The sequence below is a fragment of the Siniperca chuatsi genome, linkage group LG15, assembly GCF_020085105.1.
Source record: "Siniperca chuatsi isolate FFG_IHB_CAS linkage group LG15, ASM2008510v1, whole genome shotgun sequence".
Taxonomy (NCBI): domain Eukaryota; kingdom Metazoa; phylum Chordata; class Actinopteri; order Centrarchiformes; family Sinipercidae; genus Siniperca; species Siniperca chuatsi.
The window spans coordinates 28,322,616-28,347,075 of record NC_058056.1 but is presented as its reverse complement, the minus strand read 5'-3'; the positions used below and the strand labels follow the sequence as shown (position 1 = coordinate 28,347,075).

Below are 24,460 nucleotides of genomic sequence, written 5' to 3'. Positions count from 1 at the left end.
TTTCAGACTGTAATGGCTTTATTATGGACAGGCATAGGAAAACAAAAACATTAAATGTTATTACTGAAACATATATACTTACAGAGTTTTTAATCAAAAGTATATAGAGCAAAACAAATTAGAAATTTTTGTAGGTGTTAAAGGTAGGGTACAGTCACATCTTATAAATGGAAATATAATAAAGTAAAAAGGAAAACACAAGTAGGGGAAAGTAAATAAACAAAACAAATACAATAAAATAAAGGCAGATGACATTCTAGATGTTTAATTGTGTGTACTATTTCAGTGTGTGTGTTTAGTGTTGAATGTAAGAGTTTATCAAATATGTAAAGTCTTTAAGGAAAAGAGTAAACATGGGTATTCCTTCAGAAAAACTGCATTTGTGATTTTAAGAAATCCCATAGATTATAACAATTGCAGTAGAATTAATTTTGGGGTCTTTACATTTAAAATATAGAATGATATCTTATAGAGACAGCTCTAAATTGTGTTTACTCTGTTTAAAATGACGTCTGATGACACACGAGTGTCCAGAATTATGTAAAAGAGATGATTTTTGTCTGTACCTGTGTTTTATTTATTCTACCACTGGGGGGCCTCAAAGTTGTACATTTCCAAATTTTCCACATAGTGTCTTTAATCTAAATTAAATTTAGTGGCTTTAATTTGTATTGGGTCACATTATATATAATGTGAAACTCCACAATCTTTTCAAGAACGCCTTGGAAACTGGATCACAAGTACCGCTGCCACTGGTTGGGAACCAGTGTCCTATCTGAATCCAGACGGGTGTGCGATTTCCTACGTTTTCCTTGTGTCATGAACGTTACGTAGTGTATTTGGATGACAGGGAGGAAAAAAAAAAATCAGGATGTATCTTTCCCGTCATGCAACGCGGCTGGGTTCTCCCCCCGTGGTCATCGCATCCAGGGAGAGAGAGGGCAGTAATGGCGGCCGGGTAGATCCACACACAAACACCGCGTCCGCAATCAGCCGCACTCACCGCAGCCCTCCGGGGGCAACCAGCTTCACACACCGCGGCGGAGCCAGCGCGACAGACACGGCGTGGAGACACGGGCTTCAGGGGGGACGGGAATCCTTCAGCGGACCGTTGCTGTCTGGGACTTTCCTTCTACTTTTCTAAAAAAAAAAAAAAAAAAAAAAAACTAAAAAAAAAACATGGATGAGCACCCCGGCGGAGGAGGGGTCGGAGCGGGCGCCCCGCGACAGCCTCCGCCGCCGCAGCAGCAGCAGCAGCAAGGGAGCAACAGCAGCGCTAATCAGCCGATCGGAGGTGGTGGTGGCGGCGGAGGAGTCATGGTGCCGCACCAACCGGACGAGCTGCCCCGGCCGCAGCAGCAGTACACGATCCCCGGCATCCTGCACTACATCCAGCACGAGTGGGCCCGGTTCGAGATGGAGAGGGCGCACTGGGAAGTGGAGAGGGCCGAGCTCCAGGTTAGCCCACTTAGCTTAGTACTGAATGCCGATCCGGCTAACCCAAGCTAAGAACAACAACCGGGAAAACCATACCCAGCATAACGCTACCGGTTGAAAATAAGCTCTTTTCCTAGAATTAGCCACTTTCGCTTTCCCTCTTGACATTTTAGTTTACAGCTACCGTACGTCAAACTGACGCTAACGTTCCCGGCTAACCTAATGTTTGTAACCTAGCTGGCCGAGTGGCTAAGCTAACGGCTCGGGGCTCGAATAGCAGAACGCGCTGGGTTAGCCGTTAGCTGTTAGCCGTTAGCTGTTAACCGTTAGCTTCACAACGCTGCCCGAAGGTAACTTGCGCTGTTATTGTCACGTTCCTCTGTTAGCTCATGAGATTGTACTCGCGCCGTGCTGTGATAACACTGACGCTTTTTTTAAATTTATTTTTTTATTATTATTATTATTGTGGGCATGAAGTCACGGGTTAGTAAATGGGAAGTGAATCCAGCTGACTGTCAGCTAATCTCTGCACGCAGCCATTTTGGTTTGTCAGCCCAAGCAGAGGCAGCTGTGTCGGCAGCTAATGTTGCTGTCTGATCATCAGCAGCTGGGCCAGAGCCTGAAGCGCACCTTGTGTTTTTAAAAAAGTGTTTTTTAAAAAGCCCCCTCCTTGAACCGCCACCTTAACGTGGTGGAGGGGTTTGAGTACCCGAATGACCCTGGGAGCTATGTTGCCTGGGGCTGTATGCCCTGGTAGGGTCACCCATGGCAAACAGGTCCAGGGTGACGGGTCAGACCAAGAGCGGTTCAGAAGCCCCTTATGGATTACTTAAAATCAAGGCCAGTTACGTCGCCCGGATTGGCGCTACCGGGCCCCACCCTGGAGCCAGGCCTGGGGTGGGTGCCCGACGGCGAGCGCCTGGTGGCGGGCCTTTCCCCACGGGCCCGGCCGGGCACAGCCCGAGGAGCGGCGTGGGGCCGTCCTCCCGTGGACCCACCACCCGCAGGAGGATCCGTAAGGGGCGGTGCAGAGAGATCTGGGCGGCAGTCGAAGGCAGGGGCTTGGCGACCAGATCTCCGGACACAGAAACTGGCTCTAGGGACATGGAATGTCACTTCGCTGGGGGAAGGAGCCTGAGCTTGTGCGGGAGGTTGAGCGTTACCGGCTAGATATAGTCGGCCTCGCCTCCACGCACAGCCTGGGCTCTGGAACCCGTCTCCTCGAGAGGGGCTGGACGCTCCATTTCTCTGGCGTTGCCGGGGGGGAGAGGCGGCGGGCTGGTGTGGGCCTGCTCATAGCCCCACAGCTCAGCCGTCACGTGTTGGAGTTTACCCCAGTGAGCGAGAGGGTCGCGTCCCTCCGCCTCCGGGTGGGGACAGGTCTCTCACTGTTGTGGCGGCCTACGGGCCGAACAGCAGTGCAGAGTACCAGGCCTTCTTGGAGTCCCTGGGAGGGTACTAGACAGTGCACCACCCGGGGACTCCGTTGTTCTACTGGGGACTTCCAGCGCCCACGTGGGCAAGCGACAGTGACACCTGGAGAGGGGTAATCGGAAGGAACGGCCCCTGATCTGAACCCGAGCGGTGTTCAGTTGTTGGACTTCTGTGCTAGTTACAGTTTGTCCATAACTAACACCATGTTCAAGCACAAGGGTGTCCATCAGTGCACGTGGCACCAGGACACCTAGGCCGGAGGTCGATGATCGACTTTGTTGTCGTATCATCTGACCTCCGCCGCCGTGTCTTGGACACTCGGGTGAAGAGAGGGGCGGAGCTGTCAACCGATCACCACCTGGTGGTGAGTTGGATCCTCTGGCGGGGAGGAAGCCGGACAGACTTGGCAGGCCCAAGCGCGTATCGTGAGGGTCTGCTGGGAGCGTCTGGCGGAGCCCTCTGTCAGCAGGGTCTACAACTCACACCTCCGGGAGAGCTTCTCCCAGATCCCGGGGGAGGTTGGGGACATTGAGTCCGAGTGGACCATGTTTTCCACCTCCATTGTCGATGCGGCGGCTCGTAGCTGTGGTCGCAAGGTTTCTGGTGCCTGTCGCGCGGCAATCCCGAACACGGTGGTGGGCGCCGGAAGTAAGGGATGCCGTCAGGCTGAAGAAGGAGTCCTATCGGGCCTTGTTGGCTCGTGGGACTCCCGAGGCAGCTGACAGGTACCGGCAGGCTAAGCGTGCTGCAGCCCGTGCGGTCACAGAGGCAAAAACTCAGGACTGGGAGAGGTTCGGAGAGGCCATGGAGGAGGACTATCGGTCGGCCTCAAAGAAATTCTGGCAAACCGTCCGACGGCTCAGGAGGGGGAAGCAGTGCTTCACCAACACCTTGTGCGGTGCGGGTGGAGAGCTGTTGACCTCGACTGGGGATGTTGTCGGACGGTGGAAGGAATACTTTGAGGATCTCCTCAATCCCGCTGTCACGTCTTCCGAAGAGGAAGCGGAGGCTGGGGACCGGAGGCGGACTCATCCATCACCCTGGCCGAAGTCACTGAGGTTGTTGGCAAGCTCCTTGGTGGCAAGGCTTCGGGGTGGATGAGATCCGTCCTGAGTATCTTAAGTCTCTGGATGTTGTGGGACTGTCTTGGCTGACACGTCTCTGCAACATCGCGTGGCGGTCTGGGACAGTGCCTCTGGACTGGCAGACCGGGGTGGTGGTCCCTCTGTATAAGAAGGGGACCGGAGGGTGTGTTCCAATCACAGAGGGATCACACTTCTCAGCCTCCCGGTAAGGTCTATTCCAGGGTACTGGAGAGGAGAATTAGGTCCGATAGTCGAACCTCGGATTCAGGAGGAGCAGAGTGGTTTCGTCCCGGTCGTGGAACACTGGACCAGCTCTATACTCTCCATCGGGTGCTCGAGGGTTCATGGGAGTTTGCCCAACCAGTCCACATGTGCTTTGTGGATCTGGAGAAGGCATTCGACCGTGTGCCCCGGGCGCTTTGTGGGGAGTGCTCTGGGAGTATGGGGTCCGGGGCCCTTTGCTAAGGGCTGTCCGGTCCCTGTATAACGGAGCAGGAGCTGTGTTCGCATTGCCGGCAGTAAGTCAGACCTGTTCCCGGTACATGTTGGACTCCGCCAGGGCTGCCCTTTGTCACGGTTCTGTTCATAATTTATATGGACAGAATTTCTAGGCGCAGTCAGGGGCGGAGGGTGTCCGGTTTGGGAACCACAGGATCTCATCTCTGCTGTTTGCAGATGATGTCGTTCTGATGGCTTCTTCAAACCGGGACCTGCAGCATGCACTGGGACGGTTTGCAGCCGAGTGTGAAGCAGCTGGGATGAGAATCAGCTCTTCCAAATCTGAGGCCATGGTTCTTGACCGGAAAAGGTGGTTTGCTCTCTTCGCGTGGGTGGGGAGTCCTTGCCCCAAGTGGAGGAGTTTAAGTATCTTGGGGTCTTGTTCACGAGTGAGGGACGGATGGAGCGTGAGATTGACAGGCGGATCGGTGCAGCGTCTGCAGTGATGCGGGCGCTGTATCGGACCGTTGTGGTAAAGAAGGAGCTGAGTCGAAAGACAAAGCTCTCGATTTACCGGTCAATCCACGCTCCTGCCCTCACCTATGGTCATGAGCTTTGGGTAGTGACCGAAAGGACAAGATCGCGGATACAAGCGGCCGAAATGGGCTTCCTCCGCCGAGTGGCTGGGCGCTCCCTTAGAGATAGGGTGAGGAGCTCAGTCACACGGGGAGCTCGAGTAGAGCCGCTGCTCCTCCACGTCGAGAGGAGCCAGCTGAGGTGGCTAGGGCATCTGATCCGGATGCCTCCTGGACGCCTCCCTCGGGAGGTGTTCTGGGCATGTCCCACCGGGGCGGCCCCGGGAAGACCCAGGACACGCTGGAGGGACTATGTCTCTCGGCTGGCCTGGGAACGCCTCGGGATCCCCCCGGAGGAGCTGGAGGAAGTGTCTGGGGCGAAGGAAGTCTGGGAGTCCCTGCTTAGACTGCTGCCCCCGCGACCCGGCCCCGGATAAGCGGAAGAAGATGGATGGATGGATGGAATGGATGGTTTTTTAAAAAGCCCTGTATGGTGGGTAAATGAGTCTGCTAGTGTTAGCATCACACCCAGAACCCGAGTTGGTCTGGTAGCAGTAGCTTATCAGAATATAGCAGGGCCTCACTGACTGATAAGTGAGAGCATTTGGACTTATTGATAATGACTACCTTTACACTATAACTGGTTAAACAGACTAAAGGACCACACCGGTGGTTTCGCGTGTTTCTGATCATGTGTACTTCCATCAGTTATTAGGTTAATTTCAAGTTCTTGTAGGTAGTTGAATATTAGTTAAGAAAACACACCATAAAGGAGATTTCTGATCATAATCCCTGCATTATGTTTTGCCCATGCAATGGGGATGCATCAGTCCAACTCGTTATCTATTGATCTGATAGCAGTGAACTGTTTTTCCCAAATTAAAAATCCCTGTAGAGTCATTTTCATGTGTGGTAACATGAGGCCGGGGTTAAAAACTGAGTCAACAGCACTGACAAAGAAAACTCCTTTAACACTGATTGGTTACATCCTGGCTGATACCAATCCGGTGTATCAGATCAGTGCACCCTTTTAGTAATTGTAAATACCGGTAACATCATCCAAATCGTAAATATGACCGGGAAACTTTTTTTAAAGCTTCAGCATATTCAACTTGGGGCTTAAAAATACAGAAATTCCTTTAAAACAACAACATATGAACAACCTCCGTTCACTGTTCAGGGTAATTAAACCTAAATTGAGTCGCGTTATATAGTCAGTGCACAGCATTTCTCAGCTTATCTGATGACGTGAGCTCTCGCAAGTCGTAAATATATAAATCTCTCTACCAAATGTCCCATATGACGTGAATACATTACTATACACTGACACCATAACAATCAGACAGTTACTGTCATTATCAACTAATTATTGTTTCGATTGTTTTCAGACACATTTACATGCCCGGATCATTCCTGCAGTGATTTTTAGTAAAGAAAATGTTGGTGGGATCAAACTTACGGCGGCTATGAGTTTATAGATCCAGGCGTTGAAAACGCATAAAAATAAAAAGACGCATTTGTTATTCCACTGAGCAGTTAGTGTGTTGTGCCACTCACAGCCGTCAGACCTTTCTCGGGGTGTTTCTCAGAGTGGACATTTGTTCGTTCAGGCTTTAGGTGTGTGTGTGTGTGTGTTGGAGGAAGATGGTGTGAAGTGCTGAAATGTGGAACAGTTCATGTCTTTGTCATAACACACCCTGCAGCAGGCGGACCGAGGTGGAGGCTGCTGGCTGTGTGTGTGTGTGTGTGTGTGTGTGTGTGTGATGACAGGGACTCGGTACACACTGTGTGTTTGCTCTGCTCCGACTTGTTGCGTTGTGACACTGGATGCCTTCAGCGTGACTCTGTCAGAGTTCCTGATAAGAGTGGAGCGGGCGACGGTGTCGACATGCCTGGCCCGTTAACGCTCCACTGTAGGAGGAGATGAACAGCAAAGGCAGGAAGTGCTCGTGGAAATGCTTTATCGACCCGCCGGGGCCGCGAGTCGCTGGTTTCATTTGAACCTTTAGAAGCAGCTGGGGTGAGACTGTTAACGAGCATTTTTTAAAGTTTTTGTTTAAGCTTCATTTTTAGAGATTTAACCCTTTCAATCCCAAACCAAGAGCTGCGTTTGTGTCCTACTTCCGTTTAGGGATCCACAATTAAATACTTTATTTGTCAATGTCATTATAAGATTCAGTGTTTTCAGTCGGCCGCGGCCTTACCCGACGATCCCAATGAGTCATACAGACTTGGCATTTGGGATCGGCACTGTGTATCAGCAGATACTGAGCTGAGGTTTTATTATCAGTATCAGGGGAGGAAACGTTGGATCAGTGCATCGCCTCCTTTTTCTTTTTCAGAATAACCAGGGCTGTTTGAAAATTAAGATATAATTGTATTCAGGACTGACGATGGATTATATACATTTATAATTTAGATTTGTTCAGAAAAATCCAGTTGAAAGGGCATTTACGAGTGAAACCGACCCAAACTGTGACCTTACAACAGCACCAGAACCAATAAATAACACAACAGCAAATGTTACTCAACTTCTACCGAAGCCAAACCATGTCACCGACCTTCACGGGGGTCAAGGGTCAGCACCCATAATGCAAGTTACGTACAAAAGCACCTCGTTAAAGCCTCTTTACCTGTTTAAGGAGAGCGGGACGCTCATGTTGCTTTGATCGCCATAACAACGCACAAGCCGAGCATGAAGCCTCATTTTGCTCATACGGAACAAGATTATTGATAAGTTGATCGACAGCGAGAAATTCCCACTGGTTCATGTGCTTCACCTGAGCAGCGATCTGCCGGGACTATAACCAGGAAATAATAAAGTCACTATAAGGTGGGAGCCGATCCTTCCCTTACGTTTTGTAAGATTTAAATGACAGCACATCTGTACGTGTTGCTGTATGTGTTTTTAAACACAAAATCACAAGAAGTAGCGTATAAACAAGAGTCCTTTAATATATAATATGGCCAAGTGCAATATCCAGGCCTCAGAGTACGTCTTCGCTCGGTCGCCAGATTTGAAGACGCGTCTTTTTTTCTGGACGAGAGAAGTTTTTAGAAAGTTAATGTCAGGTTAACGAAGTTTAAAAGGGAAACTTTCTGCCTCCCCCAGCCATTAAACTGTATTCATGTTGATCCTGACTTCACAATTAGAAAGGAGTGATTTAATCGACGTCTCGGCGCAGGAGTAACTGTTCACCTGGTTAACAGGTAGCTTCAGCACTGTTAAATACTTGTTCGACTGTCTGACAACGAGAAAATATGTAAATGAGAAGAGTGAAATCTTGAGTGGGTTTGTATTAAAAGCCAGAATAGATCAGAGAGCGGAGGGTTAAGCAGCTGGCTGTCCGTCCTGCTGATCGACACACGTTGGAGCTGTTTTCCTGTTTGTGGTTCGGCGTGGATGGAGATGGAGTCGGGTATTTGTTTTAATGCCGTTGGTTCAAACAGCAGTTACACAGCTGACTCCCAGCTAGTCTAAAATAAGCATTTTGTTTTTAAATTGTTTCCGCGCCAAAGAAGAAAAACAACCAGATGAAATACTCCTCGTATTCCCAGCACCTCGCAGAGCAGCGTTCAACAGCTCTAACGTTTCCAGCCTCCCTTTCCAACATCCATCCCAACATCACAGCCATGCAGCAGTAAATCCCAAAGAAACCCCACGACGACTGTGTTGTTGTTCCAAAATCCCGTCTCAGACCACACACGCTCTTTAATCCCTTATTGGTCTAATTTGCCTAATCTTCACGCCTCTTCAGATGCGGTGGAAAACACACAAACACACAAATAAGAACGTGTTCATAAAGTTAGTTTCTGGGAATATAGTAGGCAGTTTGTGTAAATTGTAACCGTGAAGCATCAGCCCACGTCTGTCAGTATTTATTGATCGACGTGCCTGCGCTCGAACGTGCACCGCAGCGCCCCGCTTCACTTTCACACTGTGCACGTACAGCACTGCGTGGTGAAGCAGCTTCGGCTCTGATTTTGAAATCGCCGTAGAATCGCAGCAGTGAAGACGTTAAAGCTCCACAGGAAGCAGCAGCAGCAGGTGAGTTTTATGGTCCAGGCTTGTTAAAAGGAGCTGAGCCGTGAAATATTGAGGCGGAGTCTGAATCTGTTGCCTTAGAGCGAGCGGGAGGACGTCAGGAGACGCCAGCAGCCCAAACCTCCTGCTTCAGTCTCTGAGCTGAAGTTGGGAATCTGAATCTGAAACGGTCTCTCGGTTGTTGTGATGACGTTCTGCTGGTCGTCTGAATGGCTTCTGTAGTTGTGATCTAAAGTAGAAAATCCCAAACAGTTAGCAAATATAAATATGCAACGTCCGCTAAGACTTTGAAAATAAAGCTTGCTGAGAAACATTTCATGTGACGGTCGCAGTTTAAAATAACTGCTTCCTTTAAAACCAACACTGCTTATTGGTTTCACACGGGAAATGAACGCCGGTCAGCACATCTAACAGCAAAAACTTAGAGCTTTGAGATCAAGACTTCTTGAGTTGCATTCAGGCTTGAATTGATTACCTGCTGATCAATATATTAAAATAATTTAACTTAAAATTTTGCTCCGGCCTCTTTAAGTTCAACATAACACCTTATTATCTCAGTGAAATGTACTGAAACGAATGTATATGTGACACAAAAAAGCAAATTTATTTTTAATATGCTTGGCCGGTGAGTCAAAACGTTTATTTCGGACACTAGAAATGATATAAATTTGACTACTATTAAGGGTTTTGCTGCAGAGCTGAGACGTGAGGCAGATACTGTGAGAGGTGAAAGGGACAGGTGTGCACAGGTGTTCTGAAAACAACAGGAAGTCAGTTATTGTGGTTTGGCTGCTCTCCAACGCGGCCGGCAGGTGGAGCTGCAGCGGGGGCTCTGACGAACACGCAGGGCTTGATTTGCGTCAAAATTTGCACTCGTTCTCTGTTGTAACTCGGTCAGATCTGAACACAAATATACGATGCGCACATTCTTACATTCGGTGTGGCTCATACTTTCCGAGGGTACGATCATCTCAATGTTAATTGCACATAAACGTCCATAAATCCACTTAGAAACCAGAGGAGAAAGCGGCTGCAGAACCTGCCTGAGAATCCTGCTGTTTCTAAGTTTCCTTCAGTCTCACAGTGATCCAGAGACAGCTGTCTGTCCGTCCACGGGTCCACTGCAGACAGGAGCTGCTGACTGCTGGTTCGGCTGCTCTGATGGGACAGTTTGACTGCATGTGAACTAATATAAGCTAAAAAAAGTTGTAGCACACGGCCAGCGAATGTGTTCATCAATGTGAAGAACTTTTTTTGGTTTGTCAGGTCCTTAAGTAGTTTGATTACTATATTATTAATATTTATTGACATCGCAATATAAAATGACAGTCTGATTTCCTGTGAGGTGACAATGACTTCATGCTGGAAAATGGGTGACGTTGCTGCCTACCTTTACTGTCCCACCTTCATTTTCTTTTACTCAGATACGATCGATCCTAAAAACGACCCTGTGCTGAACTGCAGCTTCACACCAGACCACCTGTCTCGTCTTCGGCCGCACCGAGCACGCTCTGTGAGATAACAGCTCAGCCTTTCGCTCACAATTTCACGTTTTTACACAGAAAACACGTCTTTCACAGCCCCGAGCTTGTAGCCAGGAGGTCAGAGGTCACCCCGTTTACCTGGAGGGCAAGTCTCGGGCCGCCGTGCATCTGTAGGTGGGGCAGCGCCGTGGTGACTCCATGTTTTGGTAAAGGGGGCAGGGCTGCAGGACCGGAGACTGTAATTAGGCGGCCTGGCCTACTGGGCCCCGCTCTGACAGCCCGGTCCCAGCTGTACGCTAAAAGTAGACCGGCCCGAAATAACCACCACACACACACACACACACACACACCCGGGCTGAGGTTCAACTGCCTGTCAGTCACACTATGAACAGATGTTTAAATCAACGTGACGACTTTTTCTTTTTGGTTTAAAGTTAATATTTGAGTTATTTTGACGATCACGGGAGCGATTATTATTTGAGTCAAGACAGTGTTGCAGGATTTGTCTCTTGACTTTTTGAAGTGTGTGTGTGTGTGTGTGTTAATGGTGTTCAGAGTAATGGCCGTTAAGACGACCCCCCCCCTCCGTTTAGCCTGATCTGTCAGCCTGGTAAATCTGGGCCAGTGAGCTCACTTCGCACACACACACACCCCCCTTCATCATCTTCATCATCGCCCCTGCACTCTGACCTCACTCCAGCTCCCCCGAGGAGCGCTTGATTCATGCTCACCAGGTGCACTGGGCGGGAGGGGTGGAGTGACTTCGCTCTTAAGCTGAGAACAAACTAGAAACCTCTTCAGGTCCACGTGAACGGGCCGTGAAGAGCCTCGGCGTCCACAGCTGCCTTTCACTGATTACCGTCCCACACAAACGCACACTGTTCACACTTTAGTTGCTAACCTCGAACTGCAGGATCGCGTTGTAAAAATTCAACAGGTGTAAAATCATCCCGAAGCCTCCAGCTGGTCTGAGGATCAGCCAGAAGGCAGATGGATTATAAACACAGGTCACAGTAATCCGAATCAGACCGTGTTCACGCAGATGCAGCTGGATTTGACTGAGATCCAGTAAGTCCAGTTTGAAGCTTTTATCAGAACGAAAACCTTCTTACAGCTGTGGAAAGTTATCAGAGTGACACTTCTGTTTGTCTCCGTCTCAGTTTATTAAACTAAAAGATATTTTGTGTGTTTGAAAGCCATCTTCAAACATTAAGTGTGTAAGAAGGTTACGTGTGAAGTGTGTTTTCATGGAGCGTATTGTCGGGGATGAGCTTCGGCTCAAAGTGCAGCGAGACAACAAACATTAACATTAGACTGACTGACGCAGGTCAACACACACACACACACACACACACACACACACACACACACACAGTGACACGGCTGTACAGCAGGCAGTGAAGGCCTGACGAGTGCGTCATGGTCCGTTTCCTGTAACTGTTGATGACTCACAGTGACCATGCAGCTCTTTATTTGAGAGGATTCATCCTTTTGTAGTTAACGTGTCTGTTTATCGCCGGCCGTCCTGCTGATTCCTGAGCGTCGACTCAAACACTGAACGTGGTTCAGACGTCTGGTTGTTTACACACACACACACTCACACACACACACACACACGTACGTACGTCTTCTGGTATGTCAGAGGGATCTCGGGGGGTGGCGTGGAGCTGTCTGTGGCTGTCAATCACAGAGCCGGCCAATCAGAGCACGGCTGAATTAGCGTGGTCTGTTATGTAACGGTCTCCTCCCAGACGTCCCAGTTCACTCCCTACCCCTCTCTCTCTCTCTCTCTCTCTCTCTCGCTGTGTGTCTGTCTGGCCGGGGGAGGACCTCTGGTTTCCCCGTCGTCATGGCGACCTTCACTCGAGGAAGTCTGCGACCCCCAGTTTGCCTCTGAATCCCCCCTGTTGCCATGGGCACCCTGGCAGAGAGCTCTCAGCCGCCTGTATGTGTATAAATAGCTCTCAGCCTGCGGCCTTCGTCGGTGTTGGGTTTCAGGAGCAGCTGCTCGCAGACAGACAGACAGACAGACAGGTGGACTGACCAGTGAGACAGGTGTGGTCGGTCAGACAGGACGTGCTGCAGGTTGATGGAGGCGTGACGGACGACACGCTAACTGGAATCTGTCTGGACTTGTTATCCGCCGTTACAGTTCAAGCGTTTTCCGTAGCGCTGTGTAGAGAGCCGAGTTAGCCGATTTCTGTTCGGGAGGGGTTATTTTATTTTGCCTAACCCGTCCGTCGGACGCAGAAGCTGCGGTAGAGGTCGTTAGGAGGAGCAGGGCTGCGATTATTTTCATTATTGATTATTTCTAAATGGTTTAGTCAACGAAACATCAAAAAATGGCCATCACAGCTTCGCAGAGCCGAAGGCGTCGTCCTCAAACGTCTTTTGTTCCACCAAAAACTCCCAAATATTCTGTTTACAATAATAAATGATCATTATGATTAACCGATTTATCAAAATAGTTTATTTTTCTGTCGATCAACTAACCGATTAATCGACTGTTTCAGCTCGAGTTGTTAGCAGTTAACTTTTCTCGTGTCGATGTATTTCTGTAATTCAGTTTACAACCTGTACAGCCGCAAACGTCATCTTTTTTTTTCATGGATGTAAATATTGGGGGTGCTGTCAGCTCTGTAATAAAGACATAAAATACTTGAAAGAATTGACTGTTTCTGGGAAACACCAGACTTATTTAAATAGCTGAACAAATCAGACCTTTGGGTGACTAATAGGTGTGGAAACAGACTAATAGCCAGAACTTCCAGGTTCAGTTAGAAAATGTCACATTGACATTTTTAACAATGCGAATAAAAGAAACATATTCAATTTTTCCACCAACATCGATGAAGAAACCAGAGATCGGTCGATATAGAAGTGTTTAGTCTGTCCCTCAGTCAGAAGCTCCAAAGGTTTCAGGTGTTGATGAGTTAATCAGGTGATTGTTTTTGCTCCATCTGTTCTTGTGGTAAAGTTTCATTCCTGAGACCTTCCGGATAAATCCGGTTGTTTTTCTACTCGGAAACAGAGACACCACAAAAGAAGAGCGTTCTGAAATCTCTCACAGGACGAAATGATGGATTTTAAATCCTAATTTACAGATGAATGGCAGTTTATCCACGTGGCTGGATTATTAAGCATCAGTGAAATACCTTCAAAGAGGAGATCTTAATACTCGCTGGCTGATTTTTTTCTTTTCTTCATTTCAAGTTACTGCAGAAGCTCGTGAGAAACGTTTACGCGAGGTGTCGCTCAAACAGAGAGGAAGACCAGTCGCAGCCCGGCGAGCAGTACTGTGATAGTCAGGTGTGGGAGGGATTCACGTTGATGTCGATCATCTGCTGTACAGTCGCTCACTAACAAACGCCCGCTGAGCTTTAACAGAAGTGCAAGGAACCCTGTCTTTATTTACTGACTGTTGGTGGAATCGCTACATGTCTTAGCTAGCTGTCATATACTGTTGTTTAAAGCAAAAAGTACACAGTTTGAAATAATTTGAATGTTTTGTCTGTATGTCCTCAGATTTTCATGTTGATGAGAAGTTCAGAGTCTCACTGAAGGTAGAGGGGAAAAAAATAAATGTTTAATTTTCATGGATTTTGTCGTTTTGAGATATAGTGTATGTTTTCGCCATGGGCTGTTTTTATCCTGTTTCTTTACAGTAAGCGTTAGCTGCTAGCAGCTCCTGTCTGCTCTGTAACCGTGCAGACAGACAACCATCACCTGGGTTACTGCTGGAACTGAAGAAAACGTCTAAACATTGCAGATTATGAGGCAGCAGCTTAATTTCTATGAAGCGTATTAGGATATCTGGACGCTTATCTGCTGCGGACATTGAAGAGTCCATCAGAGTGTGTGACGTCTGTGCGTTCTGAATTTAACAGAGTGACTCGATTTTCGACACAAATCAATCATCAGTTTCCAAAGGTCAGCGGGTCGGATTTGTGTCAGTGCTGCGTTAGTAACCGAGCAGAAATAAAGCTGCTGGTCATCGCGTTCAGTCTGGAGGATGACACCATGACTGAATCATCTCTCTCTGTCTCTGCAGGCGAGGATAGCGTTCCTGCAGGGGGAGAGGAAAGGTCAGGAGAACCTGAAGAACGACCTGGTTAGAAGAATAAAAATGTTAGAATACGCTTTAAAACAAGAAAGGTAAGAAACGGGTTTCTGGCGGTGATTCTGTGGCTTTGTTCTCAGGAGTCGTAACGTTGCTCAGTATAACAAGAGCAAAGAGCAAAAAGTCCCTTTTTTACTACAAATGCTTTTCATGATTGCTCAGATGATCAGATTTTAGATTGATTTCCTCACTTCCTGTCATTGTCAAACCAACACAGTTCATAGTTGTGTTGCCACTGATTAGAAATGCAGTTTAAAAACGAACGCTGATCTAAGTCTGCAGTCGTGGTGCGTTCAGGTGCTAATCAAGTCTACTTATACGGTCTGTACAGCAGACGGCCCCACTCAGAAAAGGGAAAAACCCTTTAACTGGGAACAAATGTTAGAAAGCTCAGGAAGAGCAGCAGAGGAGGGATCCCTCTTCAGGACGGACGGACAGGAAGTAGATGTCGTGTGGACAGAGTAGACCAACAGAGCAACAAATAGGATGTTATGATTAAGAGATGTACCTTTTTTATTTATTTAAAGGTGGGGTGTGTGATTCTGGAGAAATCCAATGCCACGACAAATACCACGATAGAGCGAACGACACAGCAAGTACTGTAACTAACGTTAGCTATGTCGTGGGTTAGCTTAGCTTGGTTGTGGGTTAGCTTAGCTTGGTTGTGGGTTAGCTTAGCTTGGTTGTGGGTTAGCTTAGCTAGGTTGTGGGTTAGCTTAGCTAGGTTGTGGGTTAGCTTAGCTTGGTTGTGGGTTAGCTTAGCTAGGTTGTGGGTTAGCTTAGCTTGGTTGCGGGTTAGCAAACTGTCGCTACAGCTGCTGCTGCGAAGCTAACAGCCAGAGAGGACCAGACGGTTTCCCAGAGCCAGCACAGCAGCTCCAGACAGCGACGCTCACAACTCTGCTGCTGCTGTAGCTAACATCACAACAGCAGCAGATCTGGGACGGACAGCTAGCGGACCGTGAGGAGACATTTGCTGAATTTGACAAATAGACGTGTACTGGATTAGAATCGCATACCACACCTTTTTAATTCCAGTGTGTGATCTGTCGTTTCCACATCACGATGATGATGATCGTGTCATTAAAGACACTGAAACGTGAGACCTGACCTGTGAAGAAATAAAGGAGTTGTAGTGCAGCCGGGCTAATGCCACGGTCAATATGGTATTTCTTATCATTCTGGGAGAGGCGTACTGATGAAAAAGTCACTAATAATGTTGATTATCTTTTAAAAATTGGAAAAATATCTATAGATTAGAAAAAGCGGAAAGCGCCTGAATAAATAAAGAAGCTGTTTCACTGGTTAGTTCTTCTTTTTAAATTATTTTGATGTTTAACTCTGTTCGTGGGGATAAAATGTATTTTCTTTTGTTTCTTCCTCAGAGCAAAATATCACAAGTTAAAATATGGAACAGAGTTAAACCAAGGGGAGATGAAGATGCCGAGCTTCGAATCGGGTAGGTGACGGAGGAACGACGTGAGGAGACGTGTTTGTGTCCCAGACCAGGTTTCAGTGTTGACCTGCAGCCTGACCGTCTGAAGCCTTTTTACTCTTCACAGCAGAAATACCCATAATGCCATTTTAAACTCCTCTTCCGTCTATTCGTCAATCTCTTCTTCTCTCTGCTCCTCAGCCTCACATCCTGTTTTCATTTCTTCTTCTTCTTCTACTCCTTCTCCTCCTCTTTCTTCTCCTCCTTCTTCTTCTACTTCTTCTTCTTCTTCTACTCCTTCTCCTTCTTCTCCTCCTTCTTCTTCCTCTCCTCCTTCTCCTTCTTCTACTTCTTCTACTCCTCCTTCTCCTCCTTCTTCTTCCTCTCCTCCTCCTCCTTCTTCTACTTCTTCTTCTTCTACTCCTCCTTCTCCTTCTTCTTCCTTTCCTTCTCCTTCTTCTTCTTCTTCTTCTCCTTTTTCTTCTTCTCCTCCTTCTTCTACTTCTCCTCCTCCTTCTTCTTCTACTCCTTCTACTACTTCTACTTCTTCTTCTTCTCCTTCTCCTACTTCTTCTTCTCCTTCCTCCTCCTCCTCCTCCTCCCCAGTGTTTGAAGTAAAGATAAACCAGTCCGACTTCTCTCTCCTGATCAGGATCTTTCCTCTCTGAGGAGGGCAACACGTACACCCATTTTCTTTTTAGGTTTCTACAGCTTGTACTGACTTTTCTCTAGAAGGTTTATACAATTGCGATGTTACTATTTTCATCGCGGTGGTGATTTACAGTAAGATATTTTAACAATTTGCAGTGTCGTCGACTTCAGACAGTTATCTGAAAGTCTGAAGGCGTCCAGCAGCTGGCGCTGTGTTTATCAGCGTTTCCTCACTGCGTGTGTTTGTCCTTCAGACACCAAAGACTCGGAGGTCTCTGCTGTTCCTGCCAACAGTCAGCTCACCTGGAAACAAGGAAGACAACTACTCAGACAGTAAGAACTCCTCTGATTGGAGAACGTGCTGCGTTTGTGTTGGAAGCTCATGTTTAGAGAAAGATCACCAGGATCTGCCGAACAACTAGAAACTTGAACTGAAAAGACGATTAATAGCGTTGTTTCTTCTGACCTTGTGCAAAGATTTTAAGTTGAAATTTGGTAGTTTGCTGTCCTTCAGATTCTCTGAGGACAAACGCAGCCGACTGATAAACAACAGGATCAATATTAGTTTATTTATTACAGCTGCAACTGAGGATTTTTATTTATTAACCCGTCGATTACTTTTTGACTCATTGTTTAATCTTTGATGTCATAAGATGTTGACAAATTTTCAGTTTTCTGATGTGAGTCACTTAATCGAGAGAATAATCTGCAGCTCGAGGTCTTCAAAACCCCAAGACTATGAGATATTATATATATAATAAACAAACAAACAAAACATAAAACAAAGCTGGTGTGTGTGTCCAGGTACCTGCAGGAAGTGGGATACACAGACACCATCCTGGACGTTCGTACTCAGAGGGTCCGCTCTCTGCTCGGCCTGTCGGGCTCCGAGCAGAACGGATCTGTGGAGAACAAGAACCTGCAGCACCTGATCAACGGGACGGAGCGCCGCAAGGACAGCAAGAGGTACGCACGCACACACACACACACACACACACACACACGCAGTTACTGGGGTCAGAGGTCGCACAGTGGTTTTACCTTTGTGTGTCCAGGAGTCCAGGTGACGTTCTGGAGACGTTCAACTTCCTGGAGAACGCAGAGGACAGCGACGAAGAAGAGGATGAGGAGGGAGACCTGATGGACGACATCAGCGCTGACAAACACCACCGAGCCAAGAAACACAAGACCAAGGTACACTCACGCACACACACACACACGCACACACACACACAACCCGTTTTAAATGTGTATATATATATATATATATATATATCTCTACCTACTTTCCTCGCTTTTGCCTTTCCTTCTCCTCCTCCACCCCTACTCTCTCCTCCTCCTCCTCCTCCTCCACCCCTACTCTCTCCTCCTCCTCCTCCTCCTCCACCCCTACTCTCTCCTCCTCCTCCTCCTCCACCCCTACTCTCTCCTCCTCCTCCTCCTCCACCCCTGCTCCCTCCTCCACCCCTGCTCCCTCCTCCTCAACCCCTGCTCTCTCCTCCTCCTCCACCCCTGCTCCCTCCTCCTCAACCCCTGCTCTCTCCTCCTCCTCCTCCCCCTGCTCTCTCTCCTCCTCCTCCTCCTCCTCCTCACCACCGCCCCTGCTCTCTCCTCCTCCTCCTCCTCCTCACCACCGCCCCTGCTCTCTCCTCCTCCTCCTCCTCCTCCTCACCACCGCCCCTGCTCTCTCTCTCCTCCTCCTCCTCCTCCTCCTCACCACCGCCCCTGCTCTCTCCTCCTCCTCCTCCTCCTCCTCCTCACCACCGCCCCTGCTCTCTCCTCCTCCTCCTCCTCCTCCTCACCACCACCACCCCTGCTCTCTCCTCCTCCTCCTCCTCCTCCTCACCACCACCCCTGCTCTCTCCTCCTCCTCCTCCTCCTCCTCACCACCACCCCTGCTCTCTCCTCCTCCTCCTCCTCCTCCTCACCACCACCCCTGCTCTCTCCTCCTCCTCCTCCTCCTCCTCCTCACCACCACCCCTGCTCTCTCCTCCTCCTCCTCCTCCTCCTCACCACCACCCCTGCTCTCTCTCCTCCTCCTCCTCCTCCTCCTCCTCACCACCACCCCTGCTCTCTCTCTCCTCCTCCTCCTCCTCCTCCTCCTCACCACCACCCCTGCTCTCTCCTCCTCCTCCTCCTCACCACCACCCCTGCTCTCTCCTCCTCCTCCTCCTCACCACCACCCCTGCTCTCTCCTCCTCCTCCTCCTCACCACCACCCCTGCTCTCTCCTCCTCCTCCTCCTCCTCACCACCACCCCTGCTCTCTCCTCCTCCTCCTCCTCACCACCACCCCTGCTCTCTCCTCCTCCTCCTCCTCCCCTTTCCTTGATGTTTTGTCCTCTACCTCCTCCAGGTGGGGAACGAGGGTTTGGCGTCGGAGGACGATGCCGACACGGAGGAGGCTCTGAAGGAGTTTGACTTCCTGGTGACGGCGGAGGACGGGGAGGGAGCAGGCGAGGCTCGGAGCTCCGGAGACGGGACGGAGTGGGGTGAGAGGCGTTGTCACACCTGCGTCGTTTAGTTCAGTTGAACTGGAGTCGTTCGGGCAGATCTGCAAAACACACAGAAACATGAAAAGGCATCTATATATCCCAGCCAATCAAATGCTGCGGTTTAGGTAGAGGGCAGTTATCAGCCAATCAGATGCTGTTTTGACAGAAAAGAGTTATGTCAGTTCTAAACGTAAATGAAAGAAAAGAGTGATTGTTATTTTGAAGTATTTTAAAAAATGTAATTTCATTTTAATTTAATTAGGTCTGCAACTAAGGATTAGTTTCCTTATTGATTAGGCTGCCGATTATTTTCTTGATGTATTGTGTGTGTGTGTGTGTGTGTGTATAAAATGTCAGAAACTGGTGAAAAATGCATGTTCACGCTGACCAACTCTCCAAAATCTAAAAATATTCAGTTTACTATCAAATAAGACAAAGAAACCCTCCCAATGAAGAAGCTGGAACAGAGAATGTGCGCTATTTATTTTTTGCTGTAGAAAACAACTTAATCGATTATCAGAACGGTCAGTTATCTTTCTCTCGATCGGCTAATCGACTAATTATTTCAGCTGTAACTTTAAGTGAAAGGTAAAGTGTGTTAAAGTGTGCTTCTCTCTCTGTAGCGGAGCCTCTACCGTTTCCTCCCGGCGGGGGGAAGTCCTTCCTGTTGGGCGGGTCAGACGACGTGTTGGAGAGCGTGCTGGGTTTGGGCGACCTCGCCGACCTCACCGTCACCAACGACGAAGCAGACTACAACTACGACGTAAGACGCAAACGAAACCACAGCTGTAGTTTAGGACGCAGACAAGTTCAAACGACACATTTAATCACCTCACCTATCATGCATGTGCCTCAGCTGCCGTCCAATAAGGAGTCTTCGTTCAGGAAGACGTGGAACCCGAAGTACACGCTGCGGAGCCACTTTGACGGCGTCCGAGCGCTGGCCTTCCACCCCGTCGAGCCGTGTCTGGTCACCGTGTCCGAGGACCACACCCTCAAACTGTGGAACCTCAACAAGACCGTCCCCGCCAAAAAGTACCTCTACACACAAACCTGCACTCTGAACTGAACCAGTGTAACACCTGATTAACGGGTGTTACTGCGTTAATCTCAGCGCAGGTGTTTTAGGAGAAAAGGTTGCAGCTTCACAAATGAAGCTGCGTCTTGACTGCGATGCGTTTTCTCTCTGTATGTACCTGTGCTGTGGGGAAGCAGCTGGGAACGAGGGCTGTACAGAGGAACATTAAAGTGAGGTTACCCGACAGTTTTCTTCTGACCCGCCGGTTTTTGTTGAGCTAAAACTTACCTGGCCAACATACCGATAGTACGACCGATGTGTTCAGAGGCTCGTCAGGCCTGGTCCCGGTTTAGCTTACGGACAACTGTCCCACTGCAAGAGCTTTCCTTAAGTGTTTGTTTTATGGGGTCTTTAGCTTGATATTGACATTGAAACTGCACAGAAACCACCTCTGCCAAAATATACATTAACCTCACGAACCTTCATCTAAACCCAAACACACACCAGCAGAGTCTCTTCGTCTGCTTTCATCTGAGCTTTCAGTATGTTGCCGTAGAGATAAACAAACCTCACCGAGACTCTACCCACCAAAAACTTAAACTTTGACCGAATCCCTCAGTGGGTACTGATTAGGACCCCCCCGTTGCCCCCAGGACAGCCTGAATCCACCAGTCAGATAATTCACAGTAAAAGTCCTGCGGTGATGCCTCGCTCTGACATTTATTGTGAAACCGCTGCATGAGAGCGACACATGAAAGTTTTAAATCGCCCACAACACGTTGACTTGTTGTTCAGTAAAAGCGGCTCTAAATCTGGATTCGTACGTGGTTTGCTGCTTAGTTTTGTGGATAAGAACAGCAGAATATCGACAGTGTTGAGCGGTGAATGAGGCCGTACTTTAGGCTGAATACGCTGTTTATCACCGACAGCATTTCCTTCGCCGGGTGCAGCTCTCGTTTGTGGATTCAGAGGAAAATCCCCTCTTCTCAGACCCGACAGATCCTTTAGCATTTGCATCTCATTTCCTCCTTCCCGCAGCCTTTCTGACAGTATTCAGCCGAACTTCAAATGCAGACGCGTCCGTGTCCTGCGCGTAATCCCTGCAAAGAAACTCCCCTCAGGGCTTACTGCAGCACAGTACATCACAGCAGAGCTCCGCTTCCAGGACAAACACTCTTTAGAGCTTTTCAAACATCAGCTACTGACGGGGGATGAAGAGGGAGGCTTCGTGACAATGATGATGATGATGTGTTCAATAACAGTCTGGAAGTTTTGATTTCTGACTTCCAGTTTTCTGTCTTTTTGTTTCCCAGAAGTGCCTCTTTTGATGTGGAACCCGTCTATACATTCAGAGCCCATGTGTACGTATCTAAACACACACACACACACACACACACACACACACACAGTACAGTACATCAGTACTGTAGATGTGATGTCTCACAGTGCTCTGGTAAATATGAGGAACTTATGCTCTCCTCCTCTCCCCCCAGTGGTCCGGTGTTGTCGTTGGCGATGACGTCCAGTGGTGAACAGTGTTTCAGTGGAGGCATCGACTCGACCATCCAGTGGTGGAACATCCCCAGCTCTAATGTCGACCCCTACGACACCTACGGTACACACACACACACACACACACACACACACACACACACACACACACACACACACACGTTTGTAGTTCTGTTCTCGTGGGTTCTCTCGGAGGAATAATACCCCTAGAACCAAGTCTGGACTCTTAGAACGACCTTTGGAGAATAAGGACCAGACAAAATGTCCTCACTTTCCGAAAACGTCCCTCGTCTCCCAAAAATGTTGTCACTTACACAATAATTCTCACTATCCAAGTTATGTTCTATCATAACGTTTCCAAAAAATGTCCTTACTTTAACAAAAAACTAAAACAAACATTCCCACTTTTCCAAAAACGTCTTTTCACTTTTTAAAAATATTCTCACGTTTTAAAAAAAAATAAAATGTTCTTACTTTTTAAAAAATTTTCTTTTCGAACGTGTCGTCATTTTCCAAAAAATATTCTTGCTCTTTAAAAATTTTTAAAAAATATTCTTCGTCACTCTCACGGTCTACACTTCGAGAAAGAAAGTACAAGAGCAAAAGCTGTGCAATAATAGACCCCTCCCCTCTTTGTCCTCTTGTCCAATCAGATCCCAGCGTCCTGGCGGGGTCGTGGTTGGGGCATACGGACGCTGTGTGGGGATTGGCTTACAGCGGCATCAAGAACCGCCTCTTATCCTGCTCGGCCGACGGAACGGTGAAACTGTGGAACCCGACGGAGAAAAACCCCTGCATCAGCACTTTCAACAAAAACAAGGGTGAGGACGGAGGACGGGGACAGAGAGCGCCCCCCAGAGGACACCGCAGGGACAGCATCAGCTCAAACGTATTCATGTGTCTGTGTGTTTGTAGAGCACGGCGTCCCCACGTCGGTGGACTTCAACGGTTGTGACCCCGCCCACATGGTGGCGTCGTTTAACAGCGGAGACGTGGTGGTGTACGACCTGGAGACTTCCCAGAATGCACTGGTGCTGAAGGGGCAGGGAGAAGGCAGTAAGACACACACGCACACACAGATTCAACAGAAATGTGTAATAATGTGGGTGTAGTTAATAACCCCCACCCACCCCCTCCACAGCACTCCCGGGGTCGAATCATATCAATAAGGTGGTGAGTCATCCCACGCTGCCGGTCACCATCACCGCTCACGAGGACAGACACATCAAATTCTACGATAACAAGTCAGGTCAGTCTGCCTGTCTCTCTGCCTGTCTCTCTGCCTGTCTCTCTGTCTATCTGCCTGTCTCTCTGTCTGTCTGCCTGTCTGTCTGCCTGTCTGTCTGCCTGTCTCTCTGTCTGCCTGTCTCTCTGTCTGTCTGCCTGTCTCTCTGTCTGCCTGTCTCTCTGTCTGTCTGCCTGTCTCTCTGTCTGCCTGTCTCTCTGTCTGTCTGCCTGTCTCTCTGTCTCTCTGCCTGTCTGTCTCTCTGCCTGCCTGTCTCTCTGCCTGTCTCCCTGCCCTTGTCCTGGTCGCTGTGTTGAGGCAGACGAAGCCTCTTCTGTTTCCTGGACCACACGGTCTGAGAAGCTGCTGCGATTATAAAATTATTATAAAATTATTCTGGAATCACAGGAAAATCTCTCACTCCACAAAATTCCACCTAACTGGGAGTAATTCATGATAAAACGATGAATTTCTGATGTTTTTCTTTCATTTTCACGTGTTCATGTCGTAGTGCCACTTCTCCCTTTAGACGTCACCTCCGATTTCACTGGATAAACTGAATCTGTGTGCAACAGTTGCTTCCGTGATGCTTCCCTGACACGTGACATTTAGACGTCCCGTATGTTAAGGTATCTCACATAACAGGTGTAGCTGTGCTCTTCATCGCGGAGTCGCTTCATCTTATTTTGTCTTTTTGAGAGCTTGAGACAGACGGAGCCTGTTGGCAGCTCTGGAAACGATATTCTGCAGATGAGAAGTTGATCGTTATATTCTCATAATAACATAATTTTGAGGCTGTAATTTAGCCACGACAGTTAGGTGGAAGCACTACCGAGTTTTGTTTCGCACGTGATAAAGATCCCGAGGTGTTTTCTGGGAAACGAAAGCAGATTTCTGCAAGAATTCGTGGTAAAACCCAGGATCTCAGATCTGGTGTTCACCTGTAGATAAAGAAGCGACGGGCGTCTCTGGAGAAAAAGACAATCGCAGACTAAACTTCTTACAGCTTGTGGAGACATTTTATAAAGATGATTATTGGTTGAGCGCTCGTGTTTACCTGTCTGTCTTCTCTACCTGTCTGTCTTCTTCTTCTTCTTCTTCTACCTGTCTGTGTGCAGGTAAAGTGATCCATGCCATGGTGGCTCACCTGGACGCAGTGACCAGTCTGGCTGTGGATCCCAACGGCATCTACCTGATGTCTGGAAGTGAGTCTCCGTAAAACCAACCGCACGCTGCTTCATCCAGAATCTCTGATGGTTCGATTAACACGTTTACTCCTCTTCCTCTTCTTTTCCTCCTCCTCTTCTTTTTCTTCTTCCTCCTCCTCTTCTTCTTCCTCCTCTTCCTCCTCCTCCTCCTCCTCCTCCTCCTCCTCCTCTTCTTCTTTCTTCTTCTTCCTCTTCTTCCTCCTCCTCTAATTTCCCTCCTCCTCCTTCCTCTTTCCTCCTCTTCTTTCCCTCCTCTTCTTCTTCTTCCTCCTCCTCCTCCTCTTCTCTCCCTCCTCCTCC

At 48.4% G+C, this 24,460-nt stretch overlaps 2 protein-coding genes across 2 annotated transcripts in view; one reads left to right on the top strand and one right to left on the bottom strand.

Annotated features, from left to right (window-relative positions):
* Window positions 1-138: 138 nt before the first annotated feature.
* strn3 (striatin, calmodulin binding protein 3) overlaps window positions 139-24,460 on the top strand; it is a 27,930-nt gene continuing 3,608 nt past the window's right edge. The window contains exons 1-15 of the mRNA XM_044166703.1: window positions 139-1,458; window positions 14,550-14,653; window positions 16,004-16,077; window positions 16,959-17,037; window positions 17,509-17,670; window positions 17,760-17,898; window positions 19,059-19,194; window positions 19,821-19,960; window positions 20,054-20,232; window positions 21,529-21,576; window positions 21,709-21,830; window positions 22,381-22,548; window positions 22,643-22,783; window positions 22,869-22,976; window positions 24,071-24,157. Of these exons, the coding sequence (XP_044022638.1) occupies window positions 1,180-1,458; window positions 14,550-14,653; window positions 16,004-16,077; window positions 16,959-17,037; window positions 17,509-17,670; window positions 17,760-17,898; window positions 19,059-19,194; window positions 19,821-19,960; window positions 20,054-20,232; window positions 21,529-21,576; window positions 21,709-21,830; window positions 22,381-22,548; window positions 22,643-22,783; window positions 22,869-22,976; window positions 24,071-24,157 (1,966 nt within the window). The 5' untranslated portion in view covers window positions 139-1,179. The remainder of the gene's footprint in view (window positions 1,459-14,549; window positions 14,654-16,003; window positions 16,078-16,958; window positions 17,038-17,508; window positions 17,671-17,759; window positions 17,899-19,058; window positions 19,195-19,820; window positions 19,961-20,053; window positions 20,233-21,528; window positions 21,577-21,708; window positions 21,831-22,380; window positions 22,549-22,642; window positions 22,784-22,868; window positions 22,977-24,070; window positions 24,158-24,460) is intronic.
* ccdc65 (coiled-coil domain containing 65) overlaps window positions 19,239-24,460 on the bottom strand; it is an 18,186-nt gene continuing 12,964 nt past the window's right edge. Inside the window, exon 10 of the mRNA XM_044166713.1 lies at window positions 19,239-19,256. The gene's annotated coding sequence lies outside the window, so the exon portion shown is untranslated. The remainder of the gene's footprint in view (window positions 19,257-24,460) is intronic.